At 36.2% G+C, this 17855-nt stretch overlaps 1 protein-coding gene across 16 annotated transcripts in view; it reads right to left on the bottom strand.

The window, feature by feature from the left end:
* DENND4A (DENN domain containing 4A) overlaps nt 1-17855 on the bottom strand; it is a 92722-nt gene that overhangs the window by 48789 nt on the left and 26078 nt on the right. For 13 of the 16 annotated variants that reach the window (XM_045581412.1, XM_036438318.2, XM_045581426.1 and 10 more), the window contains 5 exons: nt 15496-15828; nt 8532-8781; nt 5217-5286; nt 2899-3068; nt 1851-2092 (listed from right to left, as the gene is read on the bottom strand). In XM_045581412.1, the coding sequence (XP_045437368.1) occupies nt 1851-2092; nt 2899-3068; nt 5217-5286; nt 8532-8781; nt 15496-15806 (1043 nt within the window). In that variant the 5' untranslated portion in view covers nt 15807-15828. Of the gene's footprint in view, nt 1-1850; nt 2093-2898; nt 3069-5216; nt 5287-8531; nt 8782-9114; nt 9120-15495; nt 15859-17855 lie in introns of those variants that run through there. The other 3 variants (XM_045581414.1, XM_045581416.1, XM_045581441.1) reach the window with 3 other exon arrangements.

Raw genomic sequence — 17855 nt, 5'->3', positions numbered from 1 at the left:
GTACATGACAAATTGTTCTTTATATTTGGTCCTGTCAAAAATGTCCACGCTTAGAAAATGTCTTCAGGTTCAGATAGCCCCTAATAGTTATTTGTAATTTTGGTTTTACAGGATTGATACATAAGAAATACTATCAAATTTTATTGATCTTATAAATGTGTTGTCGCTGTATTGCCGATAATAATCCTTCTTGTCTCAGTAACCAGCTAGTAATGGCACATGGGGTAGATAGATGGGTCAACGTGGACTAAATATCTCCATGGATGTTTTAGACAGAACCAAATGTCTGCTAACCCCTATAATAAACTCTACTTGTCATGTCTGGGTGCAGTAACAAAAAGGGAAATCCACAATTTTATTAACAGACTATTCAAATGTGCACTTACTTATCTTTCCCACCCATTTATCTGCGTAAGGTCAGATTCATGTACTTGACCCAAGCAACATTTTGCAACATATTAAATACAGAAGCACACATGAGAATCTACCTGTGTTCAATTAATCCAGATATTGGATTTATAAAAATGTAAAATAGTGTCACTCTCTAACTTTTTGTTTTGAAAAACAGCTATTTAAAAAAAAATTATGTTAGCATGTATTGGGTTTATTATTTTTAAAAATAAATTGGTATATTTTTAAGTTTTCAGTTTTAATTTCTACTATAGTAAATATCAACAGATATAAAGCTCTTCGAGGGTACTCAGTTGTTAAGAATATAAAGGGGTCCTGAGATAAAAAAAACTGAGAACTGCACCGGAATACTGACACTAGAAAAGTGCAAGGAAAAATTAAAGAATAATCCTGTACACCAATGTACTTATGATAATTCTATCACTTTCCAACTGTCATTTGAGTCAGAGAATTCTGCCTAAGAACACAAAAGAGCTTAAGTGATTGATGGTATAAAACAAACAGTCTCTCTGCTGGTTTAGCTCAGTGGTTGAGCATCAACCTATGGATCAGAAAGTCATATTCCCAGTTAGATTCCCAGTGGGGAGTATGCAGGAGGCAGCCAATCAATGATTCTTTTTCATCATTGATGTTTCCCTCTCTCTCTCTCTCTCTCTCTCTCTCTCTCTCTCTCTCTCTCTCACACTTCCTTTCTGAAATCAATAAAAATCTATTTTTAAAAGAAAATAAATAATAGACATTAGAGATATTTAGATCTCATTTACATCAGATCTTATACATAAAAAATTATTCATCTTAATGACCTTAAATTACTAAAATTTTTTAAAGAAAGCACTTGTCTGATTTTTCCTTTAAATTCATTACATCTAAAAATAGGAATATTTTTTAAAGTCCATAATAAACCCAAATTATATGCAAAATAAAAATTATAAAACTATGTTTTAAAATTCTAATTAGGATTTCTAAACTTCATAAGAACATCAAAAAATGAAACACTGCCCTGCCAGTATAGTTCAGTGGTTGGATGTCAACCTATAAATCAGGAGGTCATGGTTTGATTCCCAGTCAGGGCACATGCCTGTGAGGCGTGTTGATTCCTAGTAGAGGGTGTGCAGGAGGCAGCTGATCAATGATTCTCTCATCACTGATGCTTCTATCTCTCTCTCCTGAAATCTCTGAAATCAATAAAAAATACATATATCTTTTAAATGAAACACTTATTTTGTTAGAGATAAAGCTATTTAAAATAGCATGACTGTAAAAGTATAATAGAGAAATATTCCTGGTTGAAATCATCAAACTTTTTTTTTTTCCCAAATAACTCCTGACAAACCTAGTTTCCATATAAAATTTACCAGTAAAATTCAATTACAAGTACAAATATACCACACATAAAAGAAAATCTGCCACATTTTGAACCAAGAAAGTTTCTAACTTACTTCTCAATTGGAAGCACATGAGGGCCAGAGATGGAATAACGATACAAAAAAGTCAGAAACTTCCTGAATGCATCAAAAAAAGGCCAGTGAGAAAGAAGACAGATGCATTTATTAGTGTGAACTGTTTTGGAACTGTCAGACTTCCCATCTGCCAATGATGCTAAACCCAATAGAAGTCTCTGTTTTTCTGTGAGATTCTCCTCGGGATATGGTTCATAAAACTGAATAGCAGCACCATAGACCTGGAATACAAGTAATTTGTTTACTAAATACACCTTATATCATTTATTCAAATCATGTAATTAGTTAAATATTTAATGGGTGAGCCAGGCCACTATGAGCCATTATATGCCTATGCGTTAGGAAAGGTGCCAGGAACATTGTAGTGAACAGACATCACTCTTTGCTTTCTTGAAATACATTAAAAAATAAAAAATTTAAAACTACACAAGTGCTACTCTCACATCTCTATATTTTTTCAAAAAGGTGTTTCAATTAAATTGTATTTGTTTCATAGAAAGTGAAATAAATAATATCAATATTCTCTATAAGAAAATGATTAAGAACTATTATTTAGTAGATAGTGGGACAATTTTAGATAGGGAAATACAAATTCCAACTTTAGGCAATTCACTGAATTTCTTTGATCTCAATTTCTCAATCTACAAAAAGAGAGCATCAGACTAAATTTCCAAGGTCCCTTCCAACTATAACAGTCTATGATTCTAAATAACATTGATTATTAATAATGTCTTTTATATTATTTTCAAAGCTTCTATATTACAAAAAATAAATCAATGAAGGATCATCATTCGACAATTAAAAAATCTTTTACCAAATTCACAAGAAAACATTTGGATACATGGAACAGCATGAAAACTCTCTTTTCCTATGTCCCTGGATATAGTTACTTTAACCAAATAAAAGAGGTGTGCATTATAGATTCAATTTAATCAATCATGTTTTCTCACTGTTCCTTGCACTATATAAAATTTAAATTTAAAATGTACAACAATTTCCTGATATAATTTGTTAAAACACATAGTACCTTTTCAGCTGAGGCTCCAGTTAACACAAATGTAGAAAATATAGGGAGAGGGTATTTGCTATTTGATGGCCAACATTCAATAGTTGCACCCATTGGTAAACAAAATAGGGGAACAGATTCTGGGAGTGAGAATGATTCATAATCTTCTTGAGGATATCTACAAATTAGACCTACAAAAACAACAATAAACATTAGGTCATCATCTCTTGAATTAGGTGCTTGTAATTTAAATGATGCTGAAATGCTTTATTTAACACATTTCAAAGTTCAAAACATTATATATACTGGGTGAGGCAAAAGTAGGTTTACATTTGTGAGTATGCAAAACAGAGTTTATTCTTGTATTATTATTTATTAATTAATGCATTATTTTCCATATGAACAACGGTGAACCTCCTTTGGCTCCATCCTGTATGTTCATCAAATAATTGAATGCTTCAGTAGGATTCATATAGATTTTAATCCTCAAATATAGTGATTCATATTAACTGCTTAATATTTCTCAAGCTTCATCCACAAATACTAAGCAAGGCGAACGAGAAAAGATTATTCTAAAGAAATATACATAAACTAGAGGTCCGCTGCTCGAAATTTGTGCACTTAGGGGAGGGGTTCCTCAGCCTCTCGCAGTGCTGGAGCCCTGGCATTGCCACAGAGGCAGGAGAGACTGCAGCTGTGCTGCCAGCCTTGAGCTGAGCTTCTGGCTGAATGGAGTTCCCCTGTGGGAGCACACTGACCACCAGGGGGCAGCTCCTGCATTGAGTGTCTGCCCGTGGTTGTCAGCACTCATCAGTGACCAGTCATTCCACCATTTGGTCATTTGCATATTAGCCTTTTATTATATAGGATACACAAATATTAAAAAATTCAGTTTGTGGTCAAACTACCACCTTAAAGCACATGAATATACTATTTTTTAATTTTTTCAATATGGTTACTTGTATATATCCATTTCATCAGTTCTCAATAACTTTCTCTCAGGGTGTTTTACACATTAAAATAGATGTTCTATAGAAATACATATATAACTTCTAACACAAATACAAGAAAAATACTAATAAAAATAGAAGTCACATATTAACAATGTCTTCAGAATAGTATCAACTCAAATCCTGCTTCTGAATAACCCCAACTTATATGAAGACAGTGTTTCAAGTGGCCTATGATTTCATATTAAATAGACTAGTTTAGAAAGTGGTCCAGAAATCTTCTATTGAACACAACCTCCAGCAGAGTCTTGTACTGGATTTTGTGAGACTAGAAATAGCAAATAGGTTCCCTGAACTTGAATAGTAAAAGTCAAGTGGAAACCATCACTAGATATGACCTTAAAAGCAAAATGATAAATTAGGAATACCAGTGGTTGGTTTGTCACTAATATCTATGTGATTCTGAACAAATCATATACCTGTAAGACTGCTTTTCTCATTTATAAAGTGAGATGAACTAGATATACTAAGGGCCAAGGCAGTTCTCAAATTGTCTAATTATATGCTGGCCAACCAGTAGATCCCATGAGGGTCTACAGTTAATTGTCTACTACTTTCTTAGGTCATAAGGCTACAGCGTATGGGCTTTAAGCAGTTCAGAAATAGTGATAAATTGTATATAGATCTTTAAAAAAATCAAAAGTTAGAACAGAAAGTAATAGTCTAGGACTTGATTTTAAAACTACATATAAAAAAAGACTAATATGCAAAATGTCTCTTCAGGAGTTCGACTGAGAGACTGGGAGTTTGATCGGTCTCTATGATGTGTATTGACCACCAGGGGATGGTGCGGAATGATCGGCCCTAATCGCCAGCCAGGCCTGGGGACCCTACCCGTGTACGAATTTCATGCACTGGCCCTCTAGTATTATTTAAAAGACTGAATCTACTCTGCAAATAAGATGAGGATGTTTGTTATTTTGATGTTTTTGGAATTTCAGTTATGTATTATAGAATCACAAATTAGCTTATAATATCGAATATCTCAGATTATTATGACACAATTACATATGAACTATAGATTTGACTAAATTTGATATATTAAAGAAGCATTAATTTAACTAGAAAATACTTTCCCCCATTTTCTACTGATTTAAAAACTTAAAGAGAATTTCTACTTATTTATTTATACCTAATGTTTAAAAAGTCATGCTTTCTTTTAACATTAATCTTTCATTAACTGTATGGATGAAAACAAAACAGAACCAAAAGACATAGGTTACAGTTCTGATGCTATCACACTGTAAGATGGGTTTTATTTTAATATTATTGGCCCTAATAAAACATTTATATATAACTATACATTAATCCATGAAAAATTCTACTTACCAGCTTTGTAAGATATAGTGTTAGTTTTTGCCACTGATTTTTTATAACATAAGTATACTGCGGATCCCCACTGAATTAAAAAAAGAAAATACCATTAATTTTAAAAGGTAATAACTTAATAAAATGGAGTATCTTTGATCTTTCTAGTATGTATTACCTAAAATGTAAACGATTGCTCTCTGTAAGCTATTTCAGTTGGTTGTTTTGTGAGCACCTTATTAGAGTTACTGTCCACTTTTTTCTCAGAAGTAAAATTTAACATTTTTTCCTAGCAAAAGCATAACATGAAACTCTGGCCCTTTAAAACAAAAATAAGCCACAAAAATTTAGATTTTATGCTAAGTCCAAAGTTTGGGCAGAAGTGGATAATCTAAGAATTATCTACTAGTATGTCTACCTTCCTTTTGATTCCATAACCCCTTTCAGATACTGCCATATTTTTCTGCAGCTCTTTATACCAAATCTTGAGTAGTAATTTGCCATATACATTTCCTTACATCCCATTCTCTCCTGAATCCATCCCAAAACATGTTTTATTTCACCATTCCTTAAAAGAACACCTTGACAACTTTAATGATGCCAAATCAAATAAAGTAGTTGATTCCTAGTTTTCATTTTATTCAACCTCTCAGTAAATTTTGATACCACTAATGACTCCTTCCTGAAACATTTTCTTTTTTGGCTTTTCAGGCATCACATTCTCCAGGTCCCATTCCATCAAATTTATGGCCAACCCTCAGACTTCTTTTTTAAAACCTCACCCAAAGAGATAAATATATATATATATATATATATATATATATATATATATATATATATATATGTAAAATTTATTGATTTTAGAGAAAGGGAGGGGAAGAGAAACGTCAACTGGTTGCCTCTCATATGCACCCCAAACAGGATCAAATCTAAAAGCAATCCAACCCACAACCTTTTGGTGTATGGGATGACACTCCAACTGAGCCACCTGGCTATGGCCCTCAGTTTTCTTTGTAGCATCCTTTCTTTTCCTGATCATTAAATGTGATCTCTTATGTTCTTTCCTTTCTCTAAATGATCTCATACGTTGGTTTTAAATAACTGCTACTCCCAAAGGAGTTTTAATTTTCTAGTCCTACTGTAACTGAGATGAGGAATACTGACTAGAGCAAGTTTTGGGATGAAGAAAAGGCGTTCAGTTTTAGACATATTAAGTTTGAAAAATCTATTAGACATTCAAATGAAGAATCATACAGAGCTAAGGTGAGAAATGGAGATGTAACTTGGGAAGATATCACCACTTGACATTAGGTAGTGACAGATATATTCACATAGCACACTTCCTTACCTTCTTTAGGCCTTAACTCAAAGGCTACTTTATTATTTCATCACCTTATACTATCTAATAAAAGAGTAATATGCAAATTGACCACACATCTGCCATGCCCACCAGCCAATCAGAAATAAGTATGAAAATTAACCCAACCAAGATGGCTGCAGCCATGGAGAGAGCAGGAGGTTTGAGTTACCCCTGGCAATGGAGGAAGCCAAGCTTTCCGCCTGCCCTGGCCTGCCTTGGCCTCTGATCAAGGCTACAAAGTTTCAATGATAGAAGATAAATAAATCCCAAATACCAGGGCTTCCGCTTGGATCTCTGGGGAGCATGGCTGACCTGTAAACCACCACAGGCCCCTCATCCAGCCATCCCATGACCCAAGGAACCCCACCCTGATCCGGGACAACCTTCGGGGCAAACCAGCTGGCCCCCCTCCCATGCATCAGACCTCTATCTTATCTAATAAAGGAGTAATATAAAATATAAAATAGTAATATAAAATTGGCAAATTGACCATCACTCCAACACAAGATGGCTGTCCCCATGTTGTCAAAGATGGTTGCTCCATGTGGACACAAGATGGCCACCACAAGATGGCCAGCAGGGGAAGGCAGTTGGGAGAAACCAGGTCAGCAGAGAGTGAAGTTGGGGGCGACTGGGCCTGCAGGGAAGGGCAGTTGGGGGGGACCAGGCCTACAGAGGAGGGCAGTTAGGGGTGACCAAGCCTGCAGAGGAGGCAGGTAGGGGCAAACAGGCTGGCAGGAGAGCAGTTAGGCATTAATCAGGCTGGCAGGGGAGTGGTTAGGGGCTGATCAGGTTGGCAGGTAGAAACAGTTAGGGACAATCAGGAAGGCAGGCAGGCGAGCAGTTGGGAGCCAGCAGTCCTGGATTGTGAGAGGTCCCAGTTTCGAGAGGGTGCATTCTGGGCTGAGGGACACATACCCCCATGCATGAATTTCATGCACCAGGCCTCTAGTATGCAATAACAAGCCTCCATCTATCCTTCCCAGTCCTCCCTATCTCCCCTTTCTTGCTTTTCTTCCCTGCATAGCACTTACCACCATTTGGCATATTGCATATTTTCTTATTTATCTACCTCTCACCACTAAAATATAAGTTTTATGATGACAAGGGTTTTATCTTGTTCACTATTATATCTGTAGCACTTAAAACCATGCCTGCTATGCTCAATAAATATGTGTTAAATGAGTCAGGACATGTTTGTGCACACATGATAGAGTACCTCTATAAACCAGTACATGAGGGCAGATTCATAGCACTGAGACAAATATATTGAGAAAATAAACTTAAAGAATATATATTTAAATGTTTTATTTATTTTAGAGAGAGAAAAAAACACACATCTATGTGAGAAACATCTACTGATTGCCTCCTGCATGCATCCCAACTGGGGATTGAACCCACAACCTGAGCATGTGCTCTGGGAATCGAACCAGTGACCTTTTGGTGCATAGGATGATGCTCAACCAACAAAGCCATACTGGCCAGGGCTAAGAAATATTTTTTAAATATTAAGAGACTACTATAACAAACACCCACTTACCACCAAGATTTAACAAATGTTAACAATTTATCAGGGGTCAAGTTTTATAAAGATAGAAGAAACATGGTTTGCATGCAATAGAGAAAAAAATTGATGATTCAGAAAGGAAATAAGGAGAATTGCTGAAGTTATGTCCTCAAATAGGTAAGGATATGGGATCGAGTGCACAAATGGGGGGAGGATTTAACCTTGGCTAGTGCATTACTTTTGCAATAGGGAAAAAATTTTTATTTCAATGAAAAAAGTTTTTTGGTTTTTTTTTGCATAGATCCTTTTGAAAGTACAACTAAAGTACTTTTCTAAAAATAAAATATCTAATATCTTTAAAAACATGTTTTCAATTCAGTAATTGTGCTATGCTGTTTTCCAAACAAAGATTTTACATTATGGTCTTTTTATCAGTGGCTAATTTTATCAGTGCAAAAGAATCACTTACCATACTGTTATTGAGATTCTTGTCGACTCTGCAGAATGTGTGTGGGGGACTTTCTCCTTTACTGGGTATTATAATACATATGTCTGTGACAGCCAATGTATTCTGAGTCATATTTTCAGAGGCTCTTCGGTAAGTGATATAAATTTTTTGTGATGAGGTACTGCCGCTAATAGTTGCAGGACGTCCATAGGGAGTACTGTGAATAATTTCACACCCTTGTTTCAATCTTTCTTTCCAGTCATATAAAACCCTTAAAAATAAATAAATAAATAAATAAATAAACACACACACACACACACACACACACACACACACAAATCACCATCAAATGAAAGTTAATATTATTAGATATCATGAACTGGTCCTTAAATGTAGCCAAGATGTCAATCTTACTGCAAATTTGAATTGCACAGTCCCATAATATAATTAAAGGATAACTTTTCCCTACCAAAATTTAAGTAATGTAAGAAAAATTCAGATTAACTTTTGTTGACATAAACCACAGGAAAGCAATGATTAAGTGCAAAGGTACCTGATTAGTGTACCATTTAATGGATTTATTTATTTATTTATGTTTCTAAACCCAAGCATCTTCTTGAGAAAAAGCAAATTTGTATTGTTTCCAAAATTAAAATTTTAAAAAAAGCTTTTTAACCAGAAGGAAAACGACCTGCCTGCACACTTTTATTTCCAATACTTCCCTCAGATTTAAGAGATATTTTTAGTCTTTCAAAAGAGAAAATAACCTCAAAAGTATAGGGGAAAAGTCATGGTTTATTTCTCCCTTCTTTATTGTGGTAAAAATCGTAGGCTCTTCATAATGGGCAGGCTAGACATCCATTCCTTAAGTCTTCTAAATACTATACTTAACGTACTTGGGGAAACAAAGAAAATGTCATGATTAAATAATATAGTGTAATTCTTTCACAAAATTCACTTATTAGACTTTAAAGTTAAGTCTTTAGCATCAGTTAAAAAAAAAAAAAAGGTCTACTATACTGTGTTTTTGCTATAATAAAAATGGTTGCAACTGGCAATGTCCTTAATAGCAATCAGTATCCTCTTTTATAAAATCCATTACACAAAGAAAAATTAGTACCAGAAATGGGCCAATTATTGCTTTCTGTTATAATTTTTAAAATATATTTTTTATTTATTTCAGAGTTGAAGGAAGAGGAAAAGATAGGAACATCAATGATGAGAGAGAATCATTGATTGGCTGCCTCCTTCACACACCCTACTGGAGGGCAAGCCTGTAACTCGGGCATATATCCTGATAGGGAATTGAACCGTGACCTCCTACTTCATAGGTCATTGCTCAACCACTGAGCCACATCTGCCAGGTTAATAAAATTTTTAATTTCCCTTTATGTCCTAGCTATCAGCAAAAAATAAATTAAAAAAGTAACACTTTAAAGCTAACTTGGATGCTTAATCATAGGAACAATTATCCTATAATTGGCTTAATTGCTTATTCCTCCTCTTTTTGATCTTGTTTTTCTGTGTGTGTGTTTTTTCAATCTTAAAAAAAAGGCTTTGTAACAGGAATTACACACATCTGAATTCAAATTACTACTACTTGTTACTAATTATTCTATCAAAAAACAATATAAACAAATAAAATAGAAACAGACCTACAGATACAGAGAACAGACTGATGGTTGCCAGAGGGGAGGAGGGTTGAGGGACTGGTGAAGGGATTGAGAAGTACAGATTGGCAGTTACAAAATATTCATGGGGATGTTAAAGCACAGAATAGAAAATATAGCAATGATATTGTAATAACTGTGTATGGTGCCAGATGGGTACTAGAAATATCAGGGGGAACATTTTGTAAAGTATATGATTATCTCAACACTATTCTGTACACCTGAAACTAATACAAAATAATAGTGAATGTAATCAGCAGATGAATGGATTAAATACAATGGAATACTATGCTGCTATAAAAAAGAAGGAACTTTTACCATTTGCAACAGCAAGAATGGTACTGGAGAGCATTATTCTAAGTGAAACAAGCCAGTCAGAGAAAGATAAATATCACATGATCTCATATGTGGGATATAATTATCAACATAATTTGATGATCAAGAATAGATCCAGAGACAAATGGTAGGGGAGGGAAGGGGGTTAGAGAGCAACCAAAGGACTTGTATGCATGCATATTAGCATAAGCAATGGACACAGACACTGGGGTGGTGGTTGGCTGGGGAAGGAGGGTCAACAAGGGAAAAAGGAGACATATATAAAATTTTAGACAAAAAAAAAATAGTGGATATAAATTGTAATTGAAAAAATAAAAAATAAACTAAGATTTAAAAGACAAGAATGATGTCATATTCTTCACAATGACAAACATATAAAGGTAGCTACAAGAGTAGTTGATTTGTTCATTTCAGTTCAAGTCCTTTCCTATTCCAGAATCCTTCCTATGCTTGGAAAATTCTTCATCTCTACTCTAGGGAACTTCAGCATCCAAATGAGAATCTGCAACATTGCCTTCATTTTATCCACAAGCTAAAATTCTAATGATAGTGGTCATAGGAGCAACTTACCTAATCAAGATTTAACAGCTGGTTTATTTTCTTTTAAAACAAGTGATCCGGTACATGAAATTCTTGCATGCCAAAAGCGGGGGGAAGAGTGGGGGAAAGGTGTCCCTCAGCCCAGCCTGCACCCTCTCCAATCTAGGACACCTTGGCGGACATCCCTCTCACAATCCAAGACTGCTGGCTCCTAACTGCTCACCTGCCTGCCTGCCTTCTAGCCCCCAACTGCCTCCCGCCCTCCCCCATCCCACGCTAGCATAATGGCCCTCAACTGCCCCCCTGCCAACCTGATCTCCCCCAACTGCCCCACCCGCCAGCCTGCTTGTCCCCAACTGGTCCCCCCCCCCCCCCCCGCCCCCAGCCTGGTCTGATTGCCACTAACAGCTTTGGCCCCACCACCATGGCTTTGTCCAAAAGGACATCTGGAAGGTCTCCTAGTCTAATTAGCATATTACCCTTTTATTAGTAGATTCTTTATTGTTTAAAGTATTACATATAGTATTACATATGTCTCCTTTTTCCCCCATTGACCTCTCCCTGGCCACCCCCCAGTCCCTATCACATGCCCTCACCCCCCTAGTGTCTGAGTCCATTGTTTATGTTTATATGCATACACGCAAGTCCTTTGGTTGATCTCTTACCTCCCCCCTTCCCTCTGAAGTTTGATGGTCTGTTCAATGCTTCTCTGTCTCTGGATCTATTTTTGTTCATCAGCTTATGTTGTTCATTATATTCCACAAATGAGTGAGGTCATGTGATATTTCTCTTTCTCTGACTGGCTTATTTCACTTAGCATAATAATGTGCATCTATGCTGTTGTGAATGGTAAAGAGTTTCTTCTTTTTTATAGCAGTGTAGTATTCCATTGTGTAGATGTACCACAGTTTTTAATCCACTCATCAGCTGATGGGCACTTAGGCTGTTTCCAAGTCTTAGCTATTATGTGCTGCTATGAACATAGGGGTGTATATATCCTTTCTGGTTGGTGGTTCTGATTTCTTGGGATATATTCCTAGGGGTGGGATTACTGGGTCAAACAGGAGCTCCATTTTTAATTTTTTGAGGAATGCCACACTGTTCTCCACAGTGGCTGCACCAGACTTCATTCCCACCATCAGTGCAAGAGGGTTTCTTTTTCTCCAAGTCTTCACCAGCACTTGTCATTGTTGCTTTGTTGATGATAGCCATTCTGACAGGTGTGAAATGGTACCTCATTGTCATTTTGATTTGCAACTCTCAGATGATTAGTGACTTTGAGCATGTTTTTATGTCTCTTGGCTTTCTGCATATCCACTTTCAAAAAGTGTCTAAATCCTTTGTCCATTTTTTGATTGGATTATTTATCTTCCTTTGGTTCAGATGAATGAGTTTCCTATACAATTTGGAGATTAGGCCCTTATTAGATATAACATTTGCAAATATGTTCTCTCATGCATGGACTTTCTTGTTTTACTGATGGTTACTTTTGCTGTGCAGAAGCTTTTTAATTTTGATATAGACCCATTTGTTTTTTTTCTCCTTAGTTTCCATTGCCCTAGGAGCTGTATCAGTAAAGATGTTGCTATGACATATGTCTGATATTTTCCTGCCTATGCCATTTACTAAATATCTAAATGTCATATGAAGCAATATAGTAGCTCTTTTGCAACCAATTTAAAATTATTGCAATTAATTCATGAATTAACAGAATAAGACTGATTTTTAATGTAACTTTAAAATATATATATATATATTTTATTGATTTTTTTTTTTTTCACAGAGAGGAAGAGAGAGGGATAGTTAGAAACATCGATGAGAATCATCGATCAGCTGCCTCTTACACACCCCCCACTGGGGATGTGCCCGCAACCAAGGTACATGTCCTTGACTGGAATCGAACCCCGGACCTTTCAGTCCGCAGGGCAACGCTCTATCCACTGAGCCAAACCGGTTTCGGCATGATTTTTAATGTAACTTTTTGATATCAACCATTAATGATAGAATTTTAAAAGTATAAGAAAATTCAGGAGCTCATCTTATCTTCCCTCCAGTGTTAGTAAACATGACTACATATCCTCTTTCAAACTTAATATATTAGGAGATGAAACCTTTATAGCCCTTTCTGGCAACATCAGTGGGAATGGTGATATCTTCCTTATTTTTAACCAAAAATGCTGTAAGTTATGAACCTATCCCTTTTTGTAACACAGCAATGAAAACAAGAAAGCTAATCTTCATTCCTTATTGAACTGCATCCAGCACAGCCAGGTGTGAACCTGAGGAGGGGCGGTGAAGGATTAAAGAAGACATACAAGAGAATACAGTTGGGGCCAGGTAGGATCACTGTGCCTGGATGAGGAAACAGTGACCCAGCCTGTAAGCCAGCCGAAGCTTTATTTTATAGTCAGATCACACAAAGCCAAGGGGAGTGGTCAACATGTTTACAATGTTCTTGCGAGTTTAAAATCTATTTCCTTACTCAAGCCTTCTTTTGGCAGCACTTGCTGCACCTCCCATAGCCCATTAGCTACTTAGGAACAAGGGAGGTATATAAGGTCAAGCCTAATTGTGCTAGGAGGGCTCTGTCCTCCAAGCTGGGACTTGTATGTGGCCCTGCCACAGGTCAGTCCAAAGCTTTACTCTATAGCTGCTCCCTACACCTTATAAACTCTTATCCATTTTGAAGACATTCTTAGCGCTATTACTGGCCTTTCTTTGATCTTTTTTTTTTTTTTTCAGTTTTCCTGTTGGAATCTTATTTTTCTACCTTTTGTTCCTCTTTTCCTACAAAAATTGTATGTCTTTACATTTATATAATCCTCTTTTACATGTATGTAAAATATGCATATATTCCTCTTTTAAAAGAACCCCAACCTTTGCAGAAATTGACAAGCTAATCCTAAAACTCATATTAAAATTTAAAAGGCCCAGAATAGCCAAAACAATCTTGAAAAAGAGGAATGAAGTTGGACTACTTACCCTCCAATGTAAATACTAACTACAGTAATCTAAACTGTCTAGTACTGGCCTAAGGACAGACATGTAGACAAATGGAATAGAATTGAGAGTCCGGAAATAAACCCATACATCTATGGCCAATTAATTTTTGAAAATAGGAGAAGAATATTCTCTTTAGCAGATGGCCCTGGATTGTGAGAGTGATGTCCTAAATCGGGATCAGGCCTAAATGGGCAGTTGGACATCCCTCAAGGGGTACCAGATTGGAGAGGGTGCAGGCTGGGCTGAGGGCCCCCCCCCCCATGCACTAATTTCGTGCACCTCTAGTCCTATATAATAAAAGCTTAATATGCAAATCAACCAAATGGTGGAATGACTGGTGGAAAGACCAGTTGCTATGATGCACACTGACCAGGGGGCAAACGCTCAACACAGCAGCTGCCCCCAGCCCACAGGCACCAGGCCAGTCAAGGCATCTGCCAGTGAACCCCCCTACCCCCCCACAAATCGCTCCGCTGGGGACCAGTGAACAGGCGGCGCCAGGCTAGCCAAGATGGGTGCCAGTGGGGGCCCCCAGACTGCCCCGCCAGTAGCCCACAAATTAGCCCTGATCGCCGGCCAGGCCTAGGGACCCTACCCATGCACAAACTTTGTTCACCTGGCCTCTTTTATAATGATCATTACAGTACATGCTTAAAAACCACCCTTTTCTTGTACTTTTAAAATAATTTAATATTTTATGATCAGGATAATACATTAATTTTCCATACTTTTCTATAATTGTTTTTCAAATTCTCTCCATCTTTTTAAAAAAATACATTTTTATTGATTTTATAGAGAGAAGGGAGGAGAGAGAGAGAGAGAGAGAGAGAGAGAGAGAGAGAGAGAGAGAAAGAGAGAGAGAAAGAGAGAGAAAGAGATGGGTTGGCTGCCTCCTGCACACCTCCTACTGGAGATACTGTCTGAAACCTGGGCATGTACCTTGACTGGGAATCAAACTCGTAATCTCTGGGTGCAACCAACTGAGCCACACTGGCCAGAACATAAAACCCTACCTTTAATAGAAAGAGACTCAGACAAGATGGAAGTTCTGGGAACATATAGGACAAAGGGATACTGAAAAGGTATAATGAACAAAGAATAGAATACAGGATTCTGGATTACATATATATTTCTTTTTCTAAAGCTGCCATATATTTATTAATTAAAAATATTAAATAGTTAACTTCAGAATCTATAACAATAATAATAATGGCAATAATTGCTTTTAATCCTCCCCTGAGAATATATTTTATTGATTTTTTTAAGAGAAAGAGACAGAGAAACATCAATGTAAGAGAGAAACATTGATTTGTTGCCTCCTGTTCATTCCCTGACCGAGAATCAAACCTGAAACCTTTTTTGATGCATGGGACAGCACTCTAACCAACTGCACCACCCAGCCAGGGAAACAAAAATTATTTTTTAAAAAGACTTACCCAAGATCTGTAAGTGGAGGCTTATCTCTTCCTCTTCTATAGCAAAGATAAATCTGTGGCCCCACAAGACTTCCATTATTGAGGTCAGCTGACAATCCAGATGGGGTAACATCAATACACATATAATCCTGTGGCACTTCCTCCCCAAGAGATTTAATAATAACTGAAACGTCTGTGATAGGTTCTTTTGGTTTAGCTACTTTATGGCAGGCATCATTGAAGTGAATTTCTTCTTCAAAAGGCTTTGAAACATCAGTTAATCCTGCTACAACAAAGTAGTCAGCAACACGAGGCCCTTTATCTTCAATCATCTTCCATTACAGAAGGTTACATCTAAAAGAAAAGTAGAAGACTAGTATTTGCCTATAATAAGCCAAAAAATATATAAGTGGTTTTGTGCAAATAAAAATAAACTACAGAAAGAATACTACCTCTTTGATAAACACATTAGTATATATTTCACTTTCATATATAAAAAGTACAACTTAAAAAAGAAAAAGAAAAAAAGAATATAGTTGGCATTATTTGTGATTATAAAAATAACATAAGAATTTCCATTTTTGACAATATGGATGCCTTGATTACTTAAGTAGACAGAAAATAAAACCCCATACCTTTAATATATATATATATGAGAGAGAGATATAGAGAGAGAGAGAGAGAGAGAGAGAGAGAGAGAGAGAGAGAAATATCAATGATGACAGAGAATCATTGATTGGCTGCCTCCTGCATGCTTCCTACTGGGGATTGAGTTTGCAAATCAGACGTGTGCCCTTGATTGGAATTGAACCTGAGACCTTTCAGTCCACAGGACGACCCTCTAACCACTGAGCCAAGTAGGCCAGGGCCCCCATATTCTTTTAAATGCATAGATTAATATTTTAAAAAATGTAAGAAAATCCCCAAGGCCCCCAAAACAGCGAGGAAACCAAAGATCAGAATACAGTATATAAACTGATACTGGTGGAGGAAGTTTGCTCACCTCCTCAGTTATCAAGAGGTTTGTGTTTTAAAAGGTATCACAGAGATAGGAGACAAGATTCTAGATCACATAACATAGGGAATTGGAACTGAGACGTCTGTAAAAAGTCAAGAGTCTCAAAGAACTATATCCCCAGTTAAAGAGTGAATTTTGAAAATCCATCAAGGGCCAGATCGAGGCAAACTTATAGATATAACAATAGGCCTACTCACACTTAGATTTGAGGTTTGATCTTAAACTTATAGATATAACAATAGGCCTACTCACACTTAGATTTGAGGTTTGATCTTAAGCTTTGGTCCCAGAAAGATCTAAACTGAGATATTAATAATAACTGTGTTCTCAGGCTAGTGATACTCTTGGGGAAGTAAATGTAAAACCATTCTAGAAAGTACACCCTCAACCCAGGTTTTCCACAGGAAAAGCCCAACTGAACATGACCTCCTATTCTAGTAAAACCACAAAAACACGCAGAGAAAAATCCAATGAGTCTGAATGAGTCTAAGCACATACAACAAACAGAACTTCAAACAATAAAAATAAGGCAGAGATTATAACAGAAATGCATGCTTATAACAAATTCAAAGAAAAAATACACAAAGTAAAATCCATCATGTAATGCAAATACTACAGCAAAATTTCCTTCCATTGCCTAGTATCATTTAAATCATATTTCTTTAACTAGGAAGATTTCACCCCACAGTACTGTCATTACTTATTTAACAGCTATAGAAAAATAATTTAAAACAAAAATGTCCCAACACATGTCTCATGTCAGATTTAGTTGCAATAAATGCAAAGAAAGGATTCTGTGGACAAATAAATTAGGTATGTATACTACATGCCTCTTTTGTATACTTACAATACATAAAGATATTAAAGTCTCGGCAGTCATCTGATAAAGGTACTTGATTAACTTTGTTTAACCCAGGATGCCCCAAGTCTTTCTGAATAATGAGCCCTATTTTTCCACTTAAAAACTAGGAAAAAAATTCCTCAGAACATGCTTTAGAAAATGTTACTTTAAAGTGAGGAACAAACTTCTTGTATAGACTATAAAACATCTGAGGACAAAGTATACTTGTTTATTATATAAGTATCACCATATTTATCATAATACCAAAATTCATTTAGTTTTCTATATTCCTAATGTTATGAGTTTTCAAAATTTATGCCGCATTTCTTGGAATCTGTACTCAATGCTGAAATATACTACTCTATAAATATGCCCCTATTTGTTTAGGAAACAAGCCTAACAGAGGATGAAATATCCCTTCTTGTTTTATTTAGATACATATGGCTCCTGTACAGCAATTCCTTTACACATAAGATTTTTGCATAAGATAATGGGCTTAAATTTTTTAGGAATGTCTCCAAG

This window comes from Pipistrellus kuhlii, unplaced genomic scaffold (genome assembly GCF_014108245.1).
Source record: "Pipistrellus kuhlii isolate mPipKuh1 unplaced genomic scaffold, mPipKuh1.p scaffold_m20_p_1, whole genome shotgun sequence".
Classification (NCBI taxonomy): Eukaryota; Metazoa; Chordata; class Mammalia; order Chiroptera; family Vespertilionidae; genus Pipistrellus; species Pipistrellus kuhlii.
This window is presented reverse-complemented; position numbering and strand designations above follow the sequence as displayed.